Source organism: Condylura cristata, unplaced genomic scaffold (assembly GCF_000260355.1).
Source record: "Condylura cristata isolate star-nosed mole 26May11 unplaced genomic scaffold, ConCri1.0 scaffold00013, whole genome shotgun sequence".
Taxonomy (NCBI): Eukaryota; Metazoa; Chordata; class Mammalia; order Eulipotyphla; family Talpidae; genus Condylura; species Condylura cristata.
The window spans coordinates 21929132-21946069 of NW_004567114.1; the positions used below are offsets into that span (position 1 = coordinate 21929132).

At 35.3% G+C, this 16938-nt stretch overlaps 1 protein-coding gene across 7 annotated transcripts in view; it reads left to right on the forward strand.

Moving 5' to 3' along the window:
• Positions 1-16938, forward strand: part of NUMB (numb homolog (Drosophila)) — a 134641-nt gene that overhangs the window by 71820 nt on the left and 45883 nt on the right. For all 7 annotated transcript variants that reach the window (XM_012724587.1, XM_012724584.1, XM_004681714.2 and 4 more), the window contains one exon: positions 15528-15669. In XM_012724587.1, the coding sequence (XP_012580041.1) occupies positions 15544-15669 (126 nt within the window). In that variant the 5' untranslated portion in view covers positions 15528-15543. The remainder of the gene's footprint in view (positions 1-15527; positions 15670-16938) is intronic.

Consider the following 16938-nt stretch of genomic DNA (forward strand, 5'->3'; position numbering starts at 1 on the left):
TGATGACCTTTGGACCCAAGGGGTCACAGCATATGCAACTCAGACTCAGCCATATACAAATTCTGTTTTTCCCTTGTACTTCTTCATTGAAGCTGTCAGAACTCTGAAGTGCTATAAAAACTATTACTACAACTTAATTACAGTAAAATACTTATGATCAGTACTGACAAACTTATATCACTTGAAAAAGTATACATAAGTGGGAGTCATTTGAGGCAAGTTATGAAAAATACATTTAATCTACATAATGCATTAAATTCTCTTTATATTGCACTTTGCTATCCTTGAATATGAATATCTTTGTAGTTATTTAAATATTTAAAGATATCTTCCAGTAAGGTTTTTCTGTGTAAACATCTCATAAGTCTTCTCTTAGATTTAATTACTAGATATCTTATTTCTTGTTACTATTCTACATAGTATATTTCCATTTTCTATTTGCTTATATTATACAAAGTTTTTTTCAATTCTAATCAGTTACCTTACTAAATTATTTTGAACTGTTATAAGTACAAATTGTTCCTGTACAATGCTTACTTGTCTTCTTTTTCTTGCCTTCTATCCTACTTAGGATTTCCAGTATTGTATTTGATACAAGTATTAACAGTGGGCATCCTTGTTTTGCACCTAATTTTTCAAAGGAAGTGCCTATTATGTTTACCATTAAGAATAATGATTGCTGTAGGATTTTGATAGATTCTTTATAGAATAAAGACATTTCTGTGGTTAGTTAGCTAAGATGTGTGTGCGAAAGAATGAATTTTTAATTTTATCAGATATTTTTTCTGCATCTGTGAGATGATTGTTTTGTCCTCCTTTATTTTGTTAATGTGGTGACCATTCATAGATTTTCCAGTGTCATAGTACCCTTGTATTGCTAGAATGAGCCCAGCTTCCACATGGTAATCTGTTTGTATTTATACACCTGGATTTAGTTTATTGGTATTTCATTTAGGAAATCTGATTCCACAAGTGACATTGGCCCATTGTTTTTATTTTTTGGTTCTTACTTGATTTCAGTAATAAATTATGCCAAATTCAAAAAATGAGTTGGGAACTAATTATTACCCTCTTGAAAGGATTTATGAAAGTTGAGAATGATGTGCTTCTTTAAAGTTTGGTTAAAAGTCTGTTCAGTTATCTAGGTTTAATATTTGTTAGGAAGGGTGTGGAATTAATATTGGGGGGAGGGGCATGCATGTTTCAATAGGTTTATTTAGGATTTGTTTCTAATTAGGTGTGCTTTTAGAAAGTTGTTGCTATTTTAGGACTCCACTTTGTCATTTTGAATTTTTTAAGTATTTGGCATGAAGTTGTTCAAAACATTCTTTTGCTATATTTTAACTTCTGCTATATACATATTTCTCTTTTTTATCCCTAATACTTTTTTCCTTAATCTGTCTTTCTAGAGGATATCTATCTATATATTCTTAGTTTTATCAAAAACCAGTGCTTGACTTTGATTTTTTTATATCGTATATTTCCTGTTTCATTAATTTCTGACCTTTCTCCATTCTATAATTTTTACGTGAAAAGCATTATTTAATATAAGGATAGTGGTATCAGGTACAGGATTTTATCTAGCCTTAGGAACAACTAGACTAGTGACTTCGAATGCTATAGGACCTTACTCCTTTTTCCATTGTGGGTCCATTTCTGCCTCTTGCTGTCAACTTTTTTTTCTACTCTTCAGTCTTTGTCGCAGAAAATGGTAACAGTGAGCTATGAATTTGATGTTAATTCCAGCTTTGTGTCCTTGTAATTTCTCTAGGGTTTTTGGATTATCCCATCTAGGTCACATTCTTTCTGAGTATTTTTTTATCAGGATTTTCTATAATGAGGTTTTCAATAGTAAACTATACTTTTTGTCTGAAAGTTATCTATCACCCTCATTCTTGATAGTTCATTAGGTATAAAATTATGGTTTGAATTTTTTCCCCAAAGCATTGGAAGAAATAAACCTTCTCTGTTCTGGTTTCCATTGTTGTTATTGATAAATCAGCTGCTTAATAGTCATTCATTTGAATGAACTGTCTTACTTGCTTTTGGCTACTTTTGACCTCTTTGCTTTTTGTTTTTTAGTTTTTGACATTCCATAGACTGTACCTAGGTATCGATTTCTTTTTATTTACCCTGTATGGCATTTTAACCATGAAAATATTTATAGAAAAAATTTTGTGAGTAATTTTTGTGGCCCAAGAAGGAAATGACATTGATTCAAGAACATTAACCTTTTTTTTCCAGAATACTATAGTTTGGTGAATAAATTCATCCCTTGAGTTTTTTTGTGTTTTTTTTTAAGATTTGTTTATCTATTCAGAACTGGGGTATAGGCCAGAGGTGCCCAGGTGGTGAGAGGATTCACCAGAGATAGAGTAGGGAGCAGAACAGGCAGATTGACTGAAGTACACTGCTGAGGGGCAAGACAGGAAAGGTCTGCCATGCCAGTGTGGATCACCTCCCCAGGCTGGGAATCAAACTGCACTGAAGCTGCTGGACTTTAACCCGTTGGTGCCACCAAGGAGGTTTTATATTGCCCAAATAAGATTGAGTTGGAAATATGTGTGGGAACAACTTAACTTTATATCCTATTAGGATCCTTGTCGTCTTCTGCTAACAGAAAGACAAGCTTGTCCTTTGATGGTAAGATGATAAATGGGTAGATTGGACTTATTTCTGGTTCATGTGGAATTACTGAGCAAAGTAATAAAAAGTTCACCTTTTTTCTGAAACTTGGGACCCCAAGTTTATGGAGAACAGGTCACTATTTTTTGTTGTTGTTGAGTGGGTTTTAAACCCTGACTTGTGTTATCCTCAATTGTTAACAGTTAACTTTGCAGCACTTTTTCTAAGTCGAACATAAAATAATGGTGTTTACAATTGTTATATTTTGCAGTTGACATTGAGAATATCTTAGCTTTGATAAAATGTAATTTTTTTCATATATACATGACACATCCCACCTCAGCCCCTTCTTGAAATACTCTCCTTTTTGTCTCTCTACCCTGTGTTTATATTACTTAAGTCCTTAACAGAGGAAATTATCTTTATTTACTCTGTCTCCTTTTTTTCTAGCAGTTAACATTATACTTTGTTGGATACGGTTTTATTTAATTAGCAATTAAGGAAAGAGTGTAGATATATTTGCTACATTAGAGAGTTAAAGAATTTATTGGATAGATGCTTAGTCATCATCCAGTGATATTTAAGAAAGTTTAACCAGTGAAACAGAAAGTAATTACAGAATATAAAGCACAATGAAGAAAATAACTGAAATGAAAAAAGCAGCACAATAAAGAATTATAGATAAATTAGAAAGAAGGCCTCATGAGATATTTATCCTGATTCTTGAAGTATAAGTGGGAAACTCAAAGTCTGAAATACTTGAAGGATCTGAGAGAAAAGCACTTCAGGCAGGAGGAAGCAGTAGGCTCAAAGTGGGAAAGAGAGTGCAGTTACTGAAAAGAGTCATAGTTGTCTCTCCAGGTAGAGTAACCTCCCAGTAAAGAGAAATGTCAGTCTCTTCCATCATTTGCTAATATTTGCTGAACATTTATGATATGTGGCTACTGTTCAAGCTCTTCTTGAGCAACGTGAATTATGTCATACAGACTCCCTGAATCATGCTAAGATGGGATTTAATTGCAAGTGAAAAGGTGGAATTACTGAGCAGTGCCATAATCCTTCTAATAATTTTAAAGATCCCACTGACTACTTTGTACTTAGTTGATCAGAGGGGAATAGAGGAAACTGAAATAAATACTAGTTAATGTCTTATACCCATTCAAGTAGGCAACAAAGTTGAATGAGACTATGGTTCTTCTGATGGTAGAGATAAAAAGCAGTGGAAAGATTTGAGGTATATTTACAGGTCTTTTGTTTGTAGCTTGAATAAGGGGAGAACATTTTGAGGGAAAGGAAGGAATTAGATCAGAGAGGGTTATAAAATAGACAAAGTTGTCAGTAAAGCGAGCAAAATTGTTTTTAACCTTATTTGTATAACTTTTCCAGTGGCATTTCTGTCTCTTTTAAATTCTTGGAACCAAATATATTTTTATTCTAGTCTGCCTTTCCAGATTCCAGCACCTTTTTATCATCCCACACTTGACAGATGCTTGAGGAAGAAAGTCAGTGTAAAAAGTAGGCTAGCATTCTCAGCAATTCTGCCCTTTTTCATCAAGATGTTCCTTACTAAATCTGTCCTTGCTAAATCAAAGCAAAATCATTTTGTTCTATAAGTAAAGGTTTAATTCTGGTGAAGTCAGTCTGTCTATATGGTCATACGTGTGTTTATCTAAGTTTAACATGCTTTAAAAGGTAAGTATAGTTAAATTAAAATTGAGTTTGCCCATTATTTTAACAATTGAAAGGCAAGTAATCAACTAAAACATAAAATTGGTTGTATAAAAGAAAGAAAAATCTCTCAACAGAGACCGCTTTTTTTTTTTGAGACTGCTTTTTTAAAAGAAAATTTCTTGAATATATACAGAATCACCTTTGAAGGTCACCTTTGAGTGTTTAAGTAGATAAGTTAGTCTTTTTTTTTTAAAGATTTATTTATTTGTACATACTGAACTGGGGTACAGGCCAAAGGCTCAGGGGCAGTGAGAGGCTTCACCAGAGACAGAGTGGGGAGCAGAACAGGCAGATCATCAAAGTACACTGCTGAGGGGAGCAGCGGGCGGGTCAGGAGAGGTCTGCCACGCCATGTGGTCACCTCCAGGGCAGGCGGGAATGGAACTCATGCGGAAGTGGCTTCAGCCTCTCAGTGCAGTGCTTTAACCCGCTGCGCCACCAGGGAGGGCCAGGTCTTTCTTATTTTATGGAGTTCTAGTTTTCCATTATTATATTTAAGACATAAATAAAAAAGACATGCATCAAAAGAATTTTATGGATGAATGGTAAAGTGAACATTAGTAAGACAGAAATCTGTAAAGTCAGATTCTAGGTAAGGATCGTAGAACATTCAGTTTCTGGATTTTTGATAATTAGATGATCCTTTGAGAGTCTGAAGTGCACATACATATTCAGATTTCTGCAATATCTTAGGCCATTGCTGACTCTGAAAAGATTGATAATGAGGTACTAGATTTCCCTGGTCAAGACCATGTTCCTTCATTGGTAATGGGACTGAGGAGAGTGTGGCTAGAGAGCTTCTACATTCAAACTATGACAGTGATAGACAAGACTTAATTTGTTTTTTTAAATCTGATTGGACAACTGAAAAAAACTAAGTAATTTTTAGTTTTAGTTATTGAAAAATTAGAATAATCTGTTCTTAATTTTTTTCTTTGAAAATGCTATAGATGGCAGTTTTCTAAAATAAGACAATAGAGTATAAAGGATATCCTAGCATATATAGCTTATTAATTTTAAAAAATTGAAGTGAAATATAAACAAATTTCAAATTTATTGACACTTAGGTTTATATAGGAGCTGAATGAATGTTTCTTTTGAGAATTAGGTTTTAAAAAAGAAAAAACAACTAATACTTTTCTCTCTGCCCTTCCATGAATCTGTTAGTAAATTAGCTTTTATCACGAAGCTATGAACTTTTGAAACGACAATGTAAGTTAAGTGTTGGATCTTTCACTGTCTCTATTGCTGGGTTTTTTTTTTTTTTGCCCAGTTCTTAGGTGGAACACTGAGCCAGTGATACAACCTAATTAATTACAAATTGTTTCCTGTTAGGCAAATTATGCCAGTTAGACCAGTATTTAATGTAATCCAGAATTCTTAGGATTCATTAATTGAGTAGAGGATTGACTGGATGACCTACTTCTAAATCGTTGGGCCTTAATTTTCTTTTTCCACTTAAATAAAAGGTTTTTTTCCCTTCCCTCTAAATCTTGAAAGTACATCCCACATCATAAAAAATAGTAATTTGAGAAATACTTTATGCTTGTGGTACCATACTCTAATGAACCAGTATGGCATTTTTAGTGTATTTTAATGAATTAATGGTTTTCTTGGAGTGTATGTGTGAGGGGGGAGGGGAGAGCTAGTGGGCAATCAGTACATTTTTTTTCTTGTAACTTTCCCAGTAGAATTCTGAAATATAAATGTGATGAAGAATATAGTAGACTTTTATCTATTCATGTTGAACCATGTTTGTTCACAGAACAGTAAAAGTGAGTTTAAAACAATTAAATTTAGATTCTCTCTGTTCTTCTGAGTTTCCACTATACAGTATTTTTGTGCTTCCCACAGTTTTGAGCATGTGATGAGGTTCTTCTGCTAGATAGATAATTTTTCCCCAGTGTAGCTCCTAAACATAAGCTAGCTACTTCAACCGTGTTAGTTGAAAACAGCAAACTGGCCCACTCTGGCTCCCAGTGGCTTAAAGCATAACACTAGGAAGTGATCGCAGCACTACCACGCGATCTGCAGACACTGCTGCACTAGTTGGATCCCCAGCCAGAGAGCTGACCCGCATGGTGCCTTTTGTCCGCTTCTCCGCCTCTCCCCTCAGCAGTGTATTTCAGTGCCTCTTCCTGTTTTGCTCCCCACTCTGCCTCTAAATCCTTTCACACACCTCCACCCCCACCCTGGCCTACACCCCAGTTCTTACGTGCGTAAATAAATCTTTAAAAAAAGAAAACAGCAAACTGTCCCGTACTAGAAAAAGAAATCTGGCTGTGTTGGATTTATTGCAGTTGTGAAGTTCTGTACTTTATGGATAATTTAAGATATTGCCAATATAGTGGTGAATTTATGTGATTTTTGCTTTTTGTGCTTTTTAGAACTTAATCCTGTTATACTAGATTCTACTGGAAAAAAAATTAGCTAACCTAAGCAAATTTGTGGGTTTGCTTTTTCCCCCCTAAATATGGAAATTGGCACCCACCCTTTTATATGTTAGCTCATATATTACACTTGGGACCAAATAATACTGTTGTGGAAAATGGAGTAATTTTACCACTTTGGCTAACTTTTTTACTTCTAAGGGAAACATTCCTACATGTCAGTGTCAAGTTTCATGAGTGGATGTGTATTTATCTCATGTTTCAAGGTTGTGCTATAGGTTTGTTTTATCTCAGGTGAATTTTCTAAAGCTCTCTCCTATTTGTTCAGTCATATAATTTAATGAGAGGGGCCTAAAATTAGAAATGTAGTTGTGTCTATAGGACAAAAAAAATTAAACAAGCAATTAAAGGGGGAAAGAATTCTAGAAAGAAAAGTCTGCATTTTCCTAGAAGTTATAACTCTCCAGTGACCCCACAGAAACCCCTCAGTCATTCCAGAGTTGACTAGACAAACTACATTTTGATTAATAACTAAATATGATACATTTTCCTTACCCTTTGTTAGATGACTCATAGTTATGGATGGTCTGTTTTTATTTCTATGCTCTCTATCTTAACCCTCAGTTCCAGTGGGGTTTTAGGTGAGTTAACTTTGTACTTGATTAAGTTAAAAAATAATTGATACTTATGAAAGAATATATGTAACATGTAGGTTGTAAAACATAATAAAAATGAAAAAATAATGAAATGAAAACTTAAATTTCTACTACTCAGCTCAATAATTAAAATGTTACTAAAACTTTTGAAGTCTCCATATGAACCTTTCCCAATTTTGTCCCCCTTTCCCCTCAGAAATAAGGCCACCCTTACATTGTATTGATCATTCTCTTGAGTTTTTTAAAATACTTTTGATAATTATATGCAATGCTCTATAATTATAATTATATTCCAAAATACTCCCTTCTTCGATTTTGCGTATTTTTGAGAGGCATTGTAGTGTTGGTGCTAGGTGATTCTGCCACTTACATGATTTTTGGGCAGGTTACTTTTCTCCCCCTGTTTACTCATGTATGAAATATATTTTAAAAATAGTATCTGGTAGGGTAGATGTCATTAACTTACTTACTGATTAAATGAGTTATTATGCAGAGTGCACAGCACCTATGTACAGGTAGTATTCTCCAAGTGTTAACAGTATCTTTATAAAGGAAACATAGTATTTTGTATTCTTCTGCAGTTCTCCTCCAACATGATTATGAGATTTGATTCATGTTGATAGTTACATAGCTAGCTGTAGAGCATTGTTTCTTTGGCATGCTATTTGAAAGATTGCCAATAATTCTTGTTCTTTTAGCTTTATTTTTTCCAGTAGATAAGACCATTTCCAATTTGAATTATAATTATTGCTTCTTATTCTCAGAGAATTTTTGTTGGTTTAAAGGCACGATAAGTAGTATGATTTAAGTGACTGAACCATTCATAGAAGATTCTTTTAGCAATTTTAAATTCCTTAGTTGGTGAGTATAACAAATTGGATGATGTGTACGAGTTAATTTTCTTTCTTTTTTAACAGAGAGGTCATTTAGAGAGCTTTGCTTTATTTGGAGCTTTATTTTGCCAGTCTTTGTATATGCTATTCTGTGGGACACATTTAGAAACTGATAATGAAATTAATTTACCTCTTCCCGTTAAGGTGGGTTTCCTGTGGTAAGGACAAGAATCTGTAATTTGCACGTGGAACTCCTGCTATAATGCTATTCCCACAGTGACTACCTCGTGTTTGTTTCTTCCTGTTGTGTTTTTGGTCTTTCTTGCACAGGACAAATTACTGTGTGTATGCAGGTCTTCATATACTCTCATATTTAGTGTTCAAGAAACTGTCTTGTCGCCTGTAAGGTTAATTGCCGTGAAAAATAAAATTCAGCTCTTTATTTTTCTGAAGATAAATTTATTCATACAGAACTGGGGTACAGGCCAGAGGTACAGGGGCGGTGAGAGGATTCACCAGAGACAGAGTGGGGAGCAGAACAGGTGGAGTGGTGAAGTACACTGCTGAGGAGTGCAGCTGGTGGGCGCCATGTGGTCTCCTCTGGGACATGTGGGGATCGAACTCATGTGGAAGCGGCTTTAGCTTCTCAGTGCTGTGCTTCAACCTGCTGCGCCACCAGGGAGGGTCCTCAGCTCATCTTTTAACTGATGTTTAGATAATACTTAGTATTTTAAACCGTTGAGCTATGACTTTGTTATAGAAAACTGTCTTTAATTATAGCAGTAAGTGAATTTAATACATATTTCTCCCATTTTTATAGTCTAATTATAATTTCAGCAGATATTATATAAGTAATTAGTACATTTTCTGGAGCTGGTCTGGAAACAAGATTCAGAGACACACCTCTACCTTTAACCATTTGGATCCAGTTTGCCATCACCTGCTGGATTATTGTGGTAGCTCCTAATTGTCTCTCCTTTTCTCAGCATGCCCTTCAATCTTCTCTTAACCCAAGCAGCCAAAGTGAAAAAAAAGATTCTTCTGGCTAGAAGCACTCACTGGCTCCCTGTGTTTGGCCTGCGCCCCAATATGCCCTTGCCCTGTATAACCTATCTGGTCTCATCTCTCCTACTCTCTTTATCTTCATTTTGCATAGACACACTGACATTTCTGTCAGATACGCTTAGCAACCTACCCCCTCAGCAACTTTGTGATTATTTTCTTTTCCTCAAATTCTTATCCTACTTGCGTGGTTCACTTTTTTATCTCCCTCAGTTTTTTGCTCAAATGTTACTTTTCAAATTAAATTTTTATCTCTGCCTCTAGCACTTTTAAAGATTTATTTATTTGTACATACAGAACTGGCGTACAGGCCAGAGGCTCAGGGGCGGCGAGAGGCTTCACCAGAGACAGAGTGGGAGCAGAACAGGCAGATCGACGAAGTACACTGCTGAGGGGAGCAGCGGGCGGGTCAGCAGAGGTCTGCCACGCCATGTGGTCGCCTCCGTGGCAGGCGGGGATTGAACTCATGCGGAAGCGGCTTTAGCTTCTCAGTGCAGTGCTTTAACCCGCTGCGCCACCTGGGAGGGCCCTGCCTCTAGCACTTTTAATACACCCCTTTTAATTCTGTTCACCTCTTTCTGCCTAGTATTTGCCACCTTCTAACATACCATGTAGTCACTGAATGTTGTTCAGAATAAATGATGTTGGTATTTTGTTTTTATCAATGAGTAAGATGAAAGTGAAACAACTAAGATGAGTACCAGAATTTTACTTGTCTATTTTGTGAGGTGTTGCTGAATTGGATAATTGTTTTTATGGAAGAACATACCAAATTTTTGTGCTATTCATAATATAATGGTTATAGACATCACACACTTATTAGTTAAATTTGCATCGTTAACATTTCCTCATCAGTTTCCTGGGCCTACACAATTACAAAAGAACAGATGAGACTGTGGTTGGCAGTTTTAGCCAGATCCCTTAATGTAAATTCTTCTACCATAGCTCATTTTAGACTAGCAAGGTGGAGTCATTGAATTTGACATTAGGAAGATGTGATGAGTGTCTAGATGCACAATGGCTTGCATTCTATATACTACCCCCACTATATTGATAACAATAATCATAAGTAACTCTTGGAGTACAGAAAACTTGTGTGTGTGTTTTTTTTTTTTTTTAAATAAAAGCTGTGCTTCACACCTTGTTTACAAGTTTGTGGAAATTTTGATAGATATTGTCACTGCACACCAGTGTGAATAATTTGTTTATATATTTTCTATCCTTTGTAGAGGCAGGACTTGGACCTATGTTGTTTATTGCTGCACAACATATTAGTAAAAAAATTTTTTGTTAAGTAATTTTTTATTTTAAAGGAGAGCATTTATTCAACTTTGTGGCTTTTTTTAAAAACTTATTTATTTATGCATACAGAACTGGGGTACAGGCCAGCGGTGTGGGGGTAGTGAGGTTTCACCAGAGACAGAGGGGAGCAGAACAGGCAGATCTAGGAAGTACACTGCTGAGGGGAGCAGCGGGTGGGTAAGGAGAGGTCTGCCACACCATGTGGTCACCTCCGGGGCAGGCGGAAATTGAACTCATGCGAAAGTGGCTTTAGCTTCTTAGTGCAGTGCTTTAACCCCCTGCGCCACCAGGGAGGGCCTTTTCATAGACTTTTCATAGGGTTATGTAGTGAAGATTATTGGCAGGTAGACTGAAAAAAGATTGGCTTCAAGTTGTAGAGGCTCTTGAATGTTAGACTCAGAAATTAAACTTTAAGATCTTCAACAGTTATGAATACAATCAAGGGTGAATTTTAGGAATAATAATTTAACTTAATTATATAGGAAGATTAGAAGAAAAAGTAGCTTGGAGTCTCGGGGGTTGTTGAAGGTTCCTATATGAAGTGATTTTTCTACCAGGGCAGTTAGGAATACAGAGGAATGGCTAGAATACCAGAGATTGAGACTACCATTCAGTCACGCATGAATTGATTGAGTTTGCAAGAATTAAGGAAAAGTCTCAGAGATGAACGTAAGGGTCTGTTACTATCATCTAAAGCTTTGGTAGATGTAGGTTTGTAGAAATACTTTTGAAAGAGATAAAATGTAGGCCCCAATTGGTTGATACTTCCAGCCTATTGGTCAGCAAAAGGTACAAGAATAAATAGCTGTCCATAGAGCAAATAAACCTGTATTGGAGTTGTTTAGGTAGAAGTTAAACATCTTTCTTTGAGGGAAGAGGACAAAGTGGTGCCTTTGTCAGTGCAAAGTTAGCCAACCTACATTTGCAGTGTCTTCTAGCATCAGTGAATACACTTATTATACCTAGTAAATATCATCTGCTATGATGAGAATCTATTTTGTCTTCTATTTCTACATATTTATAATATGCCATATGTGTAACGGGTACTATGTTAGGGTGCAGAAATACTATTTAAACATAAGATATTTCTACTATTAAGGTTTGATGAGTATAGTAATAGATAGGTAATCACAGGGTACAGATGGGAATTATTAGAAAAAATGCCAGCCTCCCTGAAAAGGCTAACTCCTGAGCCAGTAGACTTTAACCAGAGGCTAATAGGGAAAGATCTTTGTAAGCAGAGGAAAGAACATACTTCATGATGACTTTGAAAGAGGCCAAGCCTTGTTTGGAGAACTGTAAGTAATTTATTATGGCTGGAGCTTAGCATGTGAATGGACACTGGTGAATGAATGTGGATGAAAAAGAACTGTGTTTTGCCATGGCCTGGAATTTGGATGTTATCGTGAAAGAAATGAAAAGCAATTGAAGGATTTTAAGCAGAGTAATTGCGCGGTCTGATGTATATGTTTTAGAAAACACCCTAGAAGTAGTCAGGAGAACACATTGAAATTGACCTCTTTTGGAAACAAAGAGACAATTAATAGATTTTTCCAGCAATTTAAGCAAAAATATCAGAGTTAGCATATACTCACTAGGGAGATAAAATCAGTAAAGTTACTGGTCAGGGAGAGGGGGTGAAAGCAGGGCTGATTTTCAGGTTTTGGACTCTGCTAACTAGACAGATAGGTAGTATATGACAAAGAGAAAAAAATAAGGAAAAGAAATCAGTCTTTTTGACTCAAGATTCTTAGAGTGCCAATTTGAGAAAGGATATGGGCACTTCTTATCTTATATTTGTGTATATTTTCTTGATCAGAATTAAACACTACACTAAAAATAGTAGCTAGAGAATAAAAGATGAAAGAAAGGGGGAAAAAAAGGAAAAGGAGGGGAACTTTAATTTACCAAATTTCTAACTTTGGCGTAATTGCATTCACATACATTAACCACTTAAATTTTGAAACGAATTTTCTTAGCGTTATCTGTATCAGTTAAGATGAAGAAATACTGAGTTAAGTTTCGGCAAATGGCTAGACATGGTTTGAAATGGGCTTCTCACCCAAGTCTTTCTGACCTCAAAGCCTATTTCTTATAACTATATCACCTTATCTCTCTAGAGTTTACTGTGGCTATTATTATGTGTAGTATTTACTCATAATTCTGTGTTTAGGCTACAGCTACATGTATGAGGAAAATAAAATAGTTACCCATGTGACCTACCATCTTCTTGAGGAAATAATATCTAAATCATGAGTTTACATTGTCTTTACTTCAAATTTACAAATAGACAATTTAATGCTGAAAACAAAATCAAAAAGTAGAATTTTTGAAGAGCAAATAAACCACAAAGCAATTGTGTTGTGTGGGTTTTTTGGTAGAAGAAAATTAAGTTAATCCTGGAACGTTGTGATTGTATGTTCAACCATGACCTCTCTCATGCTTAAATTTATTTTACTTTTCCATTTACCTTACATTCTTGCTTTGCATTCTTTGCACTCCTCTTTTAGGCATGTTTACACACAGGTGGGGCAGCTGTTCATGAATACAGAGGAATGTATGTTGTCACTTTTATTTTAGGCTGGTGTCCTTTGGTAGCAAGTAGAAATTTAGGTCATAAGAATCAAACTTCCACCTGCATATGCAGAGTCATTTCTGATTTCTGTGGGTATTATAGCAGCCTATTCAACTCCTCATATTTAGAATCATTTTGCAATTTTAGTCTTCTACCTTTTTTTAAAAAAAAAAGATTTATTTATTTATGCATACAGAACTGGGGTACAGGCCAGAGGTGCAGGGGCAATGAGAGGATTCACCAGACACAGAGTGGGGAGCAGAAGAGGGAGATCAACCGAAGTACACTGCTGAGGGGAGCAGCGGGCCTCTCAGGAGGGGGGGAGGGAATAGAACTCATGCAGCAGTGGCTTTAGCTTTTTAGTGCTGTTTTTTAAGCCGCTGAGCCACCTGGGAGGGCCCACCTTCTACTTTTAATTATTTCATTTCTTGGGTTGCTGTAGTCTCCTATTCAAAATTTTTAACATCCTGCTATTTTTCTCACTGATTAAAAATACTCGATTTATTGCATCTGAAAAAATATTAAAATGTGATATATTGTGAAAAAGTATAACAGGATATATTATGAAGGGAGGTTATGGAATTCTTTTTGTAGGTCTATTATTTTAAGGTAGAGACTCATTTAGGATAGGTTAGAAAATGAGTGATCTACTTAAAGCAGGAGAATGGACTATCTTTTGTCCAGATCTTTTATTTAATGTCTGCTTTACACTCTATAAATGTTTACATGATCATTGTTGAATTGAGAAATAAATTCAGTTTTAGAAATTCCAGGAGTTTTACTTTTGCCATTTATCTTTACAATTTTTACCTCTTAAGATGGGTGTCACTTGCAGGTGAAATACAGAGATACCAAAGGTTAGAAGAAACCAAACTAACAACAAGCCCTAGAAAGCTGACTGTAGAACTGAGACTGAGGGAGGGAGGGGGTTTGATTCCAATATGTTCACCTCACTGCTTCCATAGTGTTTTCTAAAACACACATTTGACCATGTAGTTACTCTGCTTAAAATCCTTCAATTGCTCCACATTTCTTTCAAGATAGCGTGCACATTTCTAACCTTGGCAAAACACTGTGAGTACTTTGTTGGTAGATCCCTATGCCACGTAAACAAAAATAGCAGTGCAGCCCATGTTACAGCACTTAAAAACATTTCCTCCCCTTCCCCCACAAAAAAAAAGATGTGATAGATTGAGTTGTCTGTGTAAATTAGCTAATTTAGTCATAGTTGTACTGTGGCATTATGCATTTTAAAATATGAAATGATTTTCCTCTGAATGCCAACTTTGAATTTTAAGTCTTTCATTGGTGGTATGTGGAAATTAATGTTCAGTCCATGCTATTTAACACTCCTGACAGAGAAGATGTTTTCTTTATATAGCTTTGTCACATCAGTTTCTCAGGTTAAGATTTCTTTTAGACTGGTTGAGATGCTTAAATCCTTCAGGGAGAGGATGAGTAATGTCTCTTGAACAGAAAACTGGTATTGGTTTCATTTGAGATTTTTTTTTCTCCCTTAAAGGACTCTTACTCACTATGTTTATTTGTTATGTGTTCTATTCTTTTAAGTTAGATTTTCCTTCCCTAGTCCTGTAGTTTCTACACTACTTCTTAAAGCATTTGAGAAGTGCCACTTCTGGTACCAACAAAAACATAACTATAGTATTTTTAAATTTAGACTCAATGATGAGACTCAAACCTTTATTACTGAAGAGTGTTACATTGCTTTCAGATCTGTAATGATTATAGGTATCATTCAAATGTCATGCTTGCAAAAAAATTCTTCTTTAGAATAATCTTCATAAAACTTTTTTTAAGTATACTTAAAGGAAACTTTGTTTTAGTTCTTTTTGTAAAATATCTGTTAGGAAAGAATGATTGTATTCTTCACTTTGTTTAGTGGCTTCTAATATTGTAAACCAAAAATGCCTCCAAATTTCAGTATGTCTAAATGATTGTTCATTAATAAGTCTGAAAGTTTTCAGAAATGGTTAGCAGTTGATAATTTGAAATAAATTTACAAATTTCTATTTTTAGAAGTTAGAATGTATTAGAGAGATCAGTAGGGATACTCATTGGACTATTACAATTAAAGTGTTTAAAAGTTCTTAGAATAACTTCTTTTCAAATCCTACTAGAAATTATTGTTTTACAGAAACTGTTATTCTAATTGTCTTTTAAAAATGTGAAGTGATATGTTTGTTTGAGTTTAGTATTACTCTGAGAAGAACTGTATATTATAATTGCTTTTCTTCCCTTAAACCAAAATCTTTAATTTGGGACATTAGGTAATCTAAAGTTTAAATATGTGAGAAGGTAGTAACTTCTCTTTCACATTTCTTTTACTCTGCAGACTGTAAGAATTAATAATGAACAAATTACGGCAAAGTTTTAGGAGAAAGAAAGATGTTTATGTTCCAGAGGCCAGTCGTCCACACCAGTGGCAGACAGATGAAGAAGGGGTTCGTACTGGAAAATGTAGCTTTCCAGTTAAGGTAAGAGTTCATGTTCCTATAAATCTGTATGTGGAAAAGGAGCAACCTGTTGTATGAGAAACCCTGTTAATTGAGACAATTAAGAGAGAACGGTCCAGAAACTAATCCTTTAATGTTCTGCTTCAGTAGTAGAATTAACAAAATAGTGGGTTTTTTTTTCCTTTAAAGAGGAAGTTTCTTTAATGTAGGCTTGCCACACCATTTTCTCTAATTAAGGTCACTTTTAGGTTGTCAGAAATGATTGAATCCTTCAATGAAAGAAAAAGCAGTACTCGTTACATAGAATACTCAAGGTATTTGTTTCAGGTTTCAAGATTGACCACTAAAGTACCCTTTACTCTGTAAAAGTTGCATTTTTTCATTTGTTGCCTAAACCAAAATCCTTGATTTGAGAATTGTTTTTTATTAGTATAGTATGAGAGAAGGTATTTCATCTGGAATCACTACAAATATGCTAATTTTTTTAGAAAACTAGACCTAAAATATCTAAAATAATTAAATCTCAAGAATCCAATGGTTTTCAATGGGATATTCTTACTCAGTGGTAAGACAGAAGATGTGGGAGTTTGCTTTAAGGAGCTGGCATGATCTAGAAAATCTTATTTTTTTTTTAAGATTTATTTATTCATGTATACAGAACTGGGGTACAGGCCGGAGGTGAGAGAATTCATCAGAGACAGAGTGGGGAGCAGAACAGGTAGATCGACAAAGTACACTGCTGAGGGGAGCAGCGGGCAAGACAGGAGAGGTCTGCTGCACTATGTGGGGTCACCTACCTGGCTGGGGATCAAACTCATACTGAAGTGACTTCGGCTAGCTTCATAGTGCTGCATTTTAACCCTTTGTGTCACCAGGGAGGGCCCTCTTCTAGAAAATCTTGAATGAGTTAAATAATCTTTAATCATGTAAATTCTATTCCCATGCCCCACTAGTTCATTATATGAGTCAAGTATTACATATGTGGAAATGAGTGCTCTCATATTATTGGTTGCTCCTCTTAGGAGGGTAATTTGGAAATGCTAGATAAATTTTAAATGTGCTTTTCATTTGACCAGCAATCTTACATTTAAAAATTGCATTTAAAACATGGAGCTTCCCTATGACCCAGCAATCCCACTCCTAGGTATCTACCCAAAAGACACAAAAACACTGATTGAAAAAGATACCTGCACTCCATGTTTATTGCTGCTTTATTTACAATTGGAAAAACATGGAAGCAGCCTAAATGCCCAAAAGTAGATGACTGGATAAAAAAGATGTGGTACATAT